The 11,710-nt window shown below is 36.4% G+C and overlaps 1 protein-coding gene across 1 annotated transcript in view; it reads right to left on the reverse strand.

The window, feature by feature from the left end:
• The window catches only part of LOC110106294, a 24,580-nt gene extending 18,310 nt beyond the window's left edge, over nucleotides 1–6,270 (reverse strand). The window contains exons 1-7 of the mRNA XM_028697906.1: nucleotides 3,560–6,270; nucleotides 3,059–3,437; nucleotides 1,839–1,966; nucleotides 1,588–1,671; nucleotides 881–1,486; nucleotides 630–799; nucleotides 334–534 (exon numbers count right to left, since the gene is read on the reverse strand). Of these exons, the coding sequence (XP_028553739.1) occupies nucleotides 334–534; nucleotides 630–799; nucleotides 881–1,486; nucleotides 1,588–1,671; nucleotides 1,839–1,966; nucleotides 3,059–3,437; nucleotides 3,560–6,251 (4,260 nt within the window). The 5' untranslated portion in view covers nucleotides 6,252–6,270. The remainder of the gene's footprint in view (nucleotides 1–333; nucleotides 535–629; nucleotides 800–880; nucleotides 1,487–1,587; nucleotides 1,672–1,838; nucleotides 1,967–3,058; nucleotides 3,438–3,559) is intronic.
• Between the last annotated feature and the right edge of the window lie 5,440 nt (nucleotides 6,271–11,710).

The raw sequence follows: 11,710 nt of genomic DNA on the forward strand, positions 1-11,710 counted from the left end.
AAAATGCAAGACAAGACACTAATAAGTGATCGATGCCGAAAAAGAGGTCACAGTTTATTGAATTGATTTTTCAACTAAACGTTTAACTGAAGAAAAAATAGTTGCCAAATCAGATTTTGCTTTAATGGATATAGCAAGTATAAGCGAGAAGTCATCCACAAACAACACATAATATTAAAACCATGTATTGATAGAAAGGGTGATGGACCCCATACATCGCTATGTATTAAAGCTAAAACATGAGAAGATCTAGATAAAGAAGCAACAAACGGTAACTTGTGACTTTTAGAACGATCACAAGTGTTACATTGACTAGTGGACGACAAGACAAACATAAGGAACGATCACAATATTTCGGGAGCTGTAGAAGAACAGGATGAGACGGATGACCAAGACGTCGATGCCAGAGTTGAATATTTGAGCTAATGGCTGAAAAGGTAGATTCGACCCGAGAACGGCCTTGCTTAGTTTGAAGAGGATAGTCCTCGAGAAGTAGCTAGGACCGTGAAGGAGAGTTTGGTTGTTCTTCGGGTCCTGAATACGATAACATTAGAATCAAACGTAACAGTACAAGAATTATCGGTAGTAAGACGTTTGACAGAAATTAAATTTTTGGTTAAATGAGGAACAAGATGAAGAGGAGAAAGATAAAGCTTACGGCTAGGAGTGGGTAATAAACCTTGACCAGTATGAGTTATTGGGAGAAGATCCCCATTACCAACCATGACCTTCTTATCACCCTTATACGATCGGACATTGTACATCTGGTTTGAATCAGCCGTGAGATGTGCAGTAGCTCCTATGTCAAGTAACCAATCGGAAGACGATGGTGGAAGCTCAGCGAAGTAAGCAGAAGTAGGTTATTGATAGGTGAAATCACCACGGTACCGGCACTTAACAGCTGAATGACTATATTTGCCGCAAATTTGACATTCCACTGGTGAAGCTGTGGACGGAGTACTTCGGGAAGCATTTGTTCTGCCGCGAGGAGGTCGAGATGTGTTTCTTCCACGATAACCACGGCCACGCGAGCGACCACATTGAGCTGTTAATGCTTGTAGAGATTCCGATGACAGAGATAATTCGCGGACAGATTCAGCTGCTAAATTGATTTCTTCGCTACAAAGAAGTGCGTAGAAATCATCCAAACTCATTGGATTCAAATTAGTTCTTATCGCAATTTTAAAACCCTGATAGGCGCTGGGTAAGCCATTGAGGGTATACATTATAATGTCATCAGAAGACAATGGGGAACCAGACGAACCTATCGCGTCGACCTTGCCTTTAATTTCAGATAAATACTGCATCATGGTTTTGTCTTTCATGGAAATGTGATTTAATTCATTCTTCAGTTGAAGAATCCTTGAGCGATTGGTAGCCTGCAGTCGGCGCTCAATGGTTTGCCAAATTTCACAACAGGAATCCAGCGACAAAACGTAAGGAAGAAAGGTAGTAGAAATGGTCGAATAAAGAACACGGCTAAATTCTGATCAATAAGTAACCAAGAGTAATATTCAAGATTTGGTTGAAGATTAGTAGCAGAGGTAATAAGTTTAGGAGGTTTGACACAAGAACCATCAAAAAAACCTTCAAATCCATTCGCAGTTAACAGTTTCAGAATTTGCGACTTCCACAGCGGATAATTTTCGGCTGTAAGCTGAATATTGAGTACTGATTTCACATTTGTCATGAGAAACTTTAACTGAGGCGGAATAGGAACATCGCCCATTTTGATAGTTGAGGAAGTTTGAGAAGATGTAGAAGATTGAGAAGGGTTTTCCATTGCAAAGGAGAAGAAAACGAAATACAGCCGCAAGGCACTAAACTTGCTCTGATACCATGTGAACTTTGCTTCAACTGATTATCTTCAATCTGCAAAACAGAAAGAGCACAAGACAAGAAGCATAGAGGAAGGAACGAGAGAATGAACAGTGAAAAGCATTTCTTCTCTTGGGCTTTTGCGTTGCTGTTACAAGCTATATAATCAAGAGCATGACAGCACTTGAACGGTAGAGATGGATCAGTTGAACATTAACGGTGAAGATTTACAGTCAGGAAAAAGGTCTCTGTTACCGTGGCAGAGTACTGGAAGCATGAAGCGATATGTGGGCTTGCTTATCACTTTGTTTATCAAGAAGAACAAGGAAGGAGAGTTGATCACTTATGGCTAGGGAGATGAAGATCAATGCCGACCTCGGTAAGGCCGAAGCTCGGTTGGAGCTGCAGCGACGAGAGGGCTCTAGGATGGAACAAAATGAGTATACATGTTTAAATGTGGAAAAAGAGCAAGTAGATGAAAAATATGGCTCAAACTAGCAGTCAATCCGCCAGTTATTGCGTCAAGCATAGGATAAACCGATGAGATTTCTGGCGGCTCAATAACCGCCAAAAATTTTGGCACTCAATCTGTCGATATAGCCCCTGATTATTACCAATTGTCAATCTGTCAGCTTAACCTCTAGAATTTCCGGCGATTATTGAGCCGCCGGAATGCCGTATGTATTTCATGAATTTCCTGTAGTGTTAGCTCTCTTCCTCTCTCTCCTGCGTCAGCTCTTTCTCTCTCCCTCTTTCGCTATCTCTCTCTCTCTCCATCGGCACTCTCTCTCCCTCTCTCCTATCTTCGTCTCTCTCCCCCCTCTTTAAGCTTAATACGTCTAATTAACACTTTTGAGGGAGGGAGCACCTTTATAATCTTGAATCATGAGTGGTATATCTACTTTGATTATCCGTTGCCCTGTGATTTTTTTTTTTTTCTTTTTCATCTTGAGTATTTCAAGTAAGAATCTCCAAGGCCTTTGAATCTGAGCAACTCTATATCTCTAAACTTGAAAAAAAAAAATTAATACAACTTTTGTCAAAACATGAAACAAAAAAGCTCAAAATAAAAAAATAAAATAAAATAATATGTAATTTGGTAGTAACAGCACTGCAATCGTATTTCATGATCAAGGAAATAAGAGATTAATTTAAATGTATGTAACAACTTTACTTATCTAATTATTTATCAAAAGCTAAGTCGCAGGAAAGAAGAGACCTAAAACAAATGAAGAACTACTATTTCACTCCACTATTTTCATCAGATTGAAGATAAGAAACTCTAATTGCATGTAATTTGGTAGCAACCTCTCTCATGCCCGGCCTTTTTTCTGATAATGAAGTTGAGCATAAAAGACCCACTTCAGCCAAAGAAAGCAAACATCTTTGGATGCTCGAGAAACTACTCTTATTGGCATCAATTTGCTCTTCTGTAAACATTTTAAGATCGACGATATCATTGATTCTATGAGGAAATACCATTTTGACGTGATTGTATAGAGTTAAGTTATCCTTGAAAATATCATCAGTAGGTCGCCTTCCGGTAAGCATTTCCAGTATTATTATTCCAAAACTATAAACATCTGTAGAGGTAGACGGGCGAGCTCCTTCAGCATATTCTACAAATAAAAAGGAATGTATATAGTTTTAAGAAAATATTACTTTAAAAGAGCACACACATCATATTGAAAGATAATGACATGCTTAATTATAGCACAAAGAAGAGGAATCATGGCATTACCTGGAGCAAAATAGACAATTGTTCCTTTAATCTCACTTTTGTCAGAATAATCTTGAAGTGTCGTGCTCATAGCCTCAGAAATCATTCTTGAGAGTCCAAAATCTCCTACATGTGCAATCATGTTATTGTCAAGCAAGATGTTGCTTGGCTTCACATCACAATGAATGATTGATGGTTCACAACTATGATGAAGATATTCCAAAGCATCAGCAATATTGATGATAATGTCCAATCTCTTTTCTAAAGAAAGAACATCATCTCCATCTTTTTCATAATCTCGATGGAGCCACATGTCCAAGTTTCCCTTTGGCATGAACTCAAAAATCAAAGCTTTAAAATCTCTTCCTTGTTGATCAATGCTCGAACAAGACGTTAGGATCCTCACAAGATTATGATGTCTTATACTTCTTAATGTATCACATTCAGATATGAAACTCTTAAAAGCTCCATGGACCTCAAGTTTGAAAACTTTGATAGCCACAATAGCTTGATAATCTTTTAGGGTGCCTTTGTAGACGGAGCCAAACCGTCCATTTCCTACTAAATATGAACTGGAGAAACCATTCGTAGCTCTGGCTAATTTTGCATAGGAAATTCTTGGAAATGGAGTGCTCAAAGATGAGTTTGACAAATTTCTTCTTCGGCCACTTTGTTTTTGTTTTTTATAGAGTAAAGTATAGCACAACAAAAAAGCCAATAACAAAACAAGAAAGCTAAGAATTGGGACAATGATTTTGATTAAATGATGACTTTTTCTTTTTGTTGACTTTGAATTGAAAACACATTCTTGCAAATGAAGTTTTGGAATTCCTCCACAAATCTTTTCATTTCCAATGAGGGAGATTGTTGAAGAATTTGCAAAGACACCTTTGTATGGCACCTCACCTTCAAGGCTATTAAATGAAAGATCCAAGTACTTAAGGTAGATAAGATTTTGAAGAGATTGAGGAATAGACCCTGATAAATTATTATGCGAAAGGTCTAGCATTTCAAGACTCTTCATATTGCTTAGAGAAATAGGAATAGGGCCATAAAAGAAGTTAGCACCCATATATAATTCATGCAATAATTGACAACTTCCAAGTGATGTTGGAATTTCTCCATTTAATTTATTATGAGAAAAATCAAGTGACATGATATTTACTAGATGACCAACCTCGAAAGGTAGAGACCCAGTTAAAGAATTATATGATAATAATAAAGTATTTGATAAAGAGGGGATGAGAAAAAGTTCTTTTGGAATCAAGCCAGTTAAATTATTATGTCTGAGATCCAAATCATTGAGATTTTGAAGATTTTGTATGCTTGAGGGTATGGTACCAGTTAATTGATTAAATGCCAACCACAAATTGGTAAGTATAGTGAGATTGCTTAAGGAGTAAGGAATAATTCCATGAAGATTATTCTGATCTAGGGATACCACTTGTAGGCTCTTAAGTTTTCCAATGCTCTCGGGTATAAAACCACTCAGAAGATTTCCCTCCATCCCAAAATTAATCAAATTGGTGTACCTTCCAAGTTCAAAAGGAATGCTTCCTGAAATATTATTGAGTCCTAATGTTATATCTCGAAGCTCAATAGAGAGGTTCCAAAATGATTTTGGAAGCATTCCACCAAAGTTATTATGATAAAGACTTAACATTTCTAAGCTTGTGCAATTAGTTAAAGAATCAATAAATCTCCAGTCTTGTGCATCAATGGCTTTAAGTTCATTTCGTTGCATATTGAGGTATACAAGATTCTGCATTTTCCCAAAATATGGTGGCACCACTCCTGTGAAATTATTTACCCCGATGTCCAAACGCTCGAGACTGGTAACATTTTGAAGAATTTCAAGTGAGCCGATGAAATGATTTCTAGCAATATATAAGATTTCTAGGTTTGGAAAAGCTTGGGCGATGTCAGACGAAATGCCACCAGAGAGGTGATTATTTGCCAATGAAATTATGCGCAGCGATGACAGGTTGTAGAATGAAGAAGGAATGTTACCTAAAAGATTATTCTCACCCACTCTGAAGACTTGTAAGCTACGGAGGCCACCAATCTCTACTGGAATCTCTCCCTCTAGATTATTATAAGTAGCATAGAGACCTTCCAAGAAGGTGAGATTGCCAATTGAAGCTGGAATTTTGCCTGTGATGATGTTGTTATCAAAGCCCAAGTAGTTGAGCGGAGACACAGAGTTGATAAAAAGAGGGATTTTTCCTGTGAGTTTATTGCAGCAGAGATCTAGAACTTGAAACACAGAACTATTAGTCACCAGAATGGCAGGGATGTCTCCATGAAACGAGTTAAAACTCAGGTTGAGATGTTCGAGTCGTTGCAAGCGAGCGAGATATAGAGGGATCTCACCATAGATGCCATTGTTACTGAGATCGAGACTTTTGAGGAAGGTGAGATTGGCTATGGCAGGAGGAAGAGGACCAGCCAAACCGATGGAGCTGAGATCCAATGCTGTGACTCTATCTGAGTGCTCGTGCCCGCATGTGACTCCTTCCCATGAACAAAATGGATTAGCTTCGTTCCATGAGCTCATGAAAGTGGCAGAAGAAGCAGAATTGCTTTGCTTCAGGAACTGATCCTTGATATCAACAAGTGATTTGTAGTCCACTGTGTTGTTGACACTTGCGAATGATTGGGAGCAGGGAGATAAACATAAAATGAACAAGAGACTGATGAGAATTTCTTCCATTGAATCACGATTATTTGTGAAGAAATTAAGGACCTTTCTACGTACTATCTAGTATGGAAGAGAAGGCACACATGCCTTCATGAATTTATATATAAAAAAACGAATCGTTATTCAATTCTCACTATATAAAAAGTCAATTGGTCAGATGGAATATCATAAAATTCACCATATTTTTAGCGTCAATAACATAGTAACTTGCATGGAGAAGAAGCTTTGCATGATTTTTTAGTTGCAAAATTATTCGAATTTTAATTAAAGAGTAAGTTAGAAAATAGTTTTAAAAAATATTATTAAATTTAAATAAAATAAGATATCCCTTAATAAAATACAATTAAAAAATAACAATTCATGTAATAAAAAAATATATATTAGCCAATTCATTTGTGGAATTCCAATGAATAGATGGCTTGACTTCCACGCTTCAATTACATATACTGCAACTTGCAACGATTACAGCACAGAGAAGCTTCCTTTGTGAAGGGTGAAGGAATTAATTTATCGCAAATATTGACATTTTTGTTTAGATCTAAAATTATTCGAATATTAAATTAAAAACTTTTGGAGACAATTAGAGAGGGTCAAGACTTCTATAGCGGTGGAATTATTATTGTTATCAATAGACTATATATTTAATCAAATCATACTGAATTAGTTTGAACATTCAACATATACAAGTAAATAATGATCCAATCATATTTGAATATATGGTGGTATTTTATTCAATAACATACTTTTTCTCTCTCTGTCAGAATAACCGAATCTACGCTAAGAAACGAAAATACCATCAAAATCAATATAAATATAAAATGTTTATGCTCTTTGGCACACGTCTCTTATGAAGTAATGGGATATAATTATAATGTTTTAAGAGGAGATTGTTTATACTCTTCCTTTTTGTTTCCATATATGTCATTTCATACAAATTTTAAATTTAAGATATGTTATTAGTTATGATAAAAAAACAAAAAAATGTATACAATAATCAAATTTCATTGATTTCAATAATAATTTTGTAACACGTCAAATTTTTGAAAATTTAAGGTTGATCAAACACTAGAAATACTTTTTTAAATTTCTAATTTTTTTCATATTTATCACTGATTAGGATCACCCTAAACGTTATAAGAGGGTGGTTAGACCTACAATGTTTTATGACACAAAATATTGGTCATTAAAAGAGAAGAGAAGCATAAAATATAGTACTACTCAGATGGAGAAGAGCTTTACAATAGTAAAATGAGTATATGCATGACAAGGTTGAAGTAGCTCTAGGGACCAATAAAATTATTGTGATGATTTGGTCACATAAAGCATCAGTCTTCGGATGACCCGATTAAAGAATAGACATATTAGATCCAACCTACATTAATAAGGTAGAGATAGACCTAAAAATTTTTTATTAGAAGATTTTATAAATATTTAATTTCTTATATTTAGTATAACAAATATTTAATTTAAATAGTTGTAATGCATGAGGTAGCGACTGTTGAAGGAATCCTATTAAGTTATCAAAAAGAATAATGAGAAAGAGGAGTTACACAACTCTCCTTGACCTATTGGTTGAGAGCTTAGGCTTCCAACTAAGCTTATATGTTTAATTTCAAACTACTTTTTGAAATTATGTAAATTTTAAAATCATAATTTTTTTTTCTTTTCCAATTAAAATTATCATGCTTATGATGAAATAGCAAATCTTAAAATTTCTAAAATTTCATAGTTTAATGATGCTAGAAAGAATCAATGATTTTGACTTATTCGGTTCATTTCTTTGTGATGAATATTTCAACCATAAAATTATTAAAAATAAAATTCTGATTATCTCAGTTTTTAATATAACAAATATTTAATTTAAATAGTTGTAATGCATGAGGTAGCGACTGTTGAAGGAATCCTATTAAGTTGTCAAAAAGAATAATGAGAAAGAGGAGTTGAAGATTTCCGTTGCTGCCTTTTTCTGCACAAGGAATGCATGGTCTATTCAATGAATACTGGCATGATTGTCGAGGCAGCAGGGACGTTGATAGGAGAGATAGGGAGAGAGAGGCCAGGGAGCTGAAGAAAGGCCAGGTAGAGGTAGAGCCGGATCAGGAAGACGAGCTGAGGACGGTGACTCTGATACTCCAAAAGAGTGATAGAAAGGAGAAAATAACTATGCTATTTCCATTAGATTGATCCCTACCTATACAAACATTTACAGAAATTTTCAGCATATGCAATACAAGAATAGTAAAATGTGGGCTCTGAAAATTCAAGCCCCGACCTCTCCGCAACCCCTTTTTTTCTTTCTTCAGGTTATCAGGGAGAGTTTTAACAAGTATGTTCCGAGGCAAATTTTCAGAATGCATATTGAGTTTTAAATAAGACATTACCCATAAATTTCGCCCTAATTTTGTGAGGACTTTATGATATGAGCACAGGTTTCCTATAGGCGCAACCCACTATGTTAATTACTCCTCCCGGTAATGAGAGAAAAGTTTCGATTAAGATTAGTCATCAAATAAATGCAAAGCATCTGGCGTATAGTAGCATCATGATTTGGTATTTGAAAATTTGACATTTAAAATTAAAAATTCACCACCTTGCATTTAAAGCGAATAGTGGACGCCGGGGGGAATGATGATGAACCCGATCAAGATTCCTTGGTTATGTAGCCCCGGATCATCATGGTCCCTAATCTACTTAGTCAGAGGAGATAGTCGACCCAACTTGACATAAGAATCTTTGTCGGCAGCATTGGTTTGCTTCGTCCAAGAGAACCTTATAGACCTATGGTGAATATTTGTCTAAGAGGACAAATTTGAATCCACCTTAGCTAACATAAGGCTTTATGCTCTGTCGATTATATCATATTGATTCATCACTTAAAGATTTAGCGCCACTGGGGAGCATATTGGATTTGACCATGACCGTAATGTAATGGTGCAATTTGGCAGCAAAACCTCCCGATCGATTTGCCCGCATAGCGCAGCGCATTAACATGGTGCATAGTACATTTGTGCAAAATGCATGCATAATGTATCTATACATCGTCGATTTTCCCGCGTGACATATTTGCATGATAATTCGACGCTTGCATGTAGTGCATAATGTATCTGCATGCTAGCGAGGGCACGCTGTTGATGCGTAATACATTTCACGGGTTGAATAACGTGTCTGCGTAATGCATTTTCTATGATGCGATGTGTATGCGCATAACACAACCTGCATACTGAATGACACATTTGTTATGATGCATTATGCATGTTACGACTATATGCATGTGCAATATGTTAGCATGTAAATGTGATGCACTATTATAGTATAATGCATAGTGCGATGCTGAATGACATGTTTGTATGAATTATTATGTCTGTTGCAATTCATGTACGAGAACATTTTAAAATATTTGGCAATAAACAATCATATGAATGATTATCATTTGAGTGTGTACAACATTTTATTTAGAAGCTTGTAGATGCCTTATGTATGCTTGTATGAATATTACGAATCCGGTGGAGTCATTTAGCAGCGCATCTTCGTACAAAATTTGTAGATCATCAGCAGCAACATTAAAAAATAATGTATGGTGAACAACAGTTCCTACTCTCAGAGCTAATGCCTCGGCGATCCATGGCTTCAATTGCAAGGTCCTTCAAGTTGCATTTATAGGAAGATTCAATGAAGTCACTGAAGTTTGTGCGATGTTAAGCTTCCCCACCTTAGCTTGCCATAAGGTGATTTCCTTGAAGCATGAATAGAAAAAAGCACAATATATTTTTTAGTATCCTAACGACATTCTAGCATCTGATATGCACATGAGACATGGAGACTTTTCTTGCGGCCCTTGACATAGCAACCAAGAGCAACTCCCTTCAACCTGCAGCTGTAACATTTAATGGTGCACATGTAGGACATTAGGTTGTGAAGTTTGATCTCCGGCTATTTGTCATTTATTCAAATAATGTGGTATTTCTCTAGAAGCCTCAGTAATTCTGCAAAGATGATAAAATATACAAGCCTCAATGGTACATCCATCCAAATCAGCTTTGATATACCCTCCAATAGAGACATATTTTCAACTAATCATTCTTTAACTCTACAGAATCATTCAACCTTGCATGCTTAGTGCCACGATTAGGACATTCCTATGGCAATATGTCGGCGGGCTTTCTCCTTACATCGAGTTGCCTTTATCCCAACTGTCACTATCAGAGCCTCTAGAGTTATCAATTGGAGGACTTAGTTATACTTAATCAACAAAATCTTCGAGTCTAGTGTAAAATGAGCGTGCTTCTTCTTAGTGTGGTTGTTAACTGCAAGGGTTTTCTACAACGACTCGAAGGCGCTTGCATTTATTGTAGTACTCCTGTATTTGCTGCAATCTTTAGTCTCTGCTCACAAAACATCATGTTGCATCTGTATCTATGTTCACAAGGGACTCAACACCCTTGCAACATATACTATCACCACTGCTTGTGGATGTTCGCAGGGAATATTATTATTTGCAAGCAGGTATTGTACGCTAGCATGCTTATGTAGGCTACTATTTGTGTTGCATTCATCACTGGTTCCATGTGCATGTTAGCCGGCAGGTTATCATTCAATGCACATATGTATCTTTTGCTTGTAGGGTATTATTGATATGAGCATTATATATTGATCATCTGATCTTTCTTGTAAGGGATCACTGCATTTGTCTGTCGATGAATGGATATTAATTGTAGGGCATTATTGCATTCATTGTTTGTTGCTGACTATCATTGTTGCACATACAGCAGCTCTCCCGTCATTGCTAGCAAGAGTTCACACTCACTGCATGATGCACTATGTATGTTTGCAAGGGGCTCTATCATGTTGGATGTATGTCACTAATCATCACCCATATGTGGACTACGATGGCATGACAAGTTTCCTTCATTCACATATAGATTTGCACGCTAGTAGTGGGCTACTGATTCTTTCTTGTATATGAGCTATCGTATCATAATTCCTTCTTGTACATCTGATGCAGTCCCCTTCGATATGTTTGTAGGAGAGTTATTATGCTTGCATCATGTCCACTATCGTAAAACATTCAAATCAGAAAATCGGATTTCGTCAGAAAACTCGTCAGCGGCATAACGGCAGTATACGGAATTTACACAGAAATCACAGATTCAGAAATTTACCAAATTACCCCAGAATATCCACAACAACATTATAAGACTTTTATCGTACTGAGACAACATTTTGCAACATCCTGATAATTTTCTATTCGATAAAAATCACACAGAACCCAAAATAACCGGTAGAAATTTTACAGAAAATACTCAAAACGTTCAGACATATCATATCAGAAACATATCAAAAGTTGCGCGGTAAAACTTTCGTCATTCCAAAGATATGCAAGAAATTCGGTAACGGAAACACAAAACTGAATAGAAAAATACTAAAACACAAAATCTTCGAAAACAGAAATAGGATTCGGAGTCCTTACCGCG

The sequence above is a fragment of the Dendrobium catenatum genome, unplaced genomic scaffold (genome assembly GCF_001605985.2).
Source record: "Dendrobium catenatum unplaced genomic scaffold, ASM160598v2 fragScaff_scaffold_1021, whole genome shotgun sequence".
Classification (NCBI taxonomy): Eukaryota; Viridiplantae; Streptophyta; class Magnoliopsida; order Asparagales; family Orchidaceae; genus Dendrobium; species Dendrobium catenatum.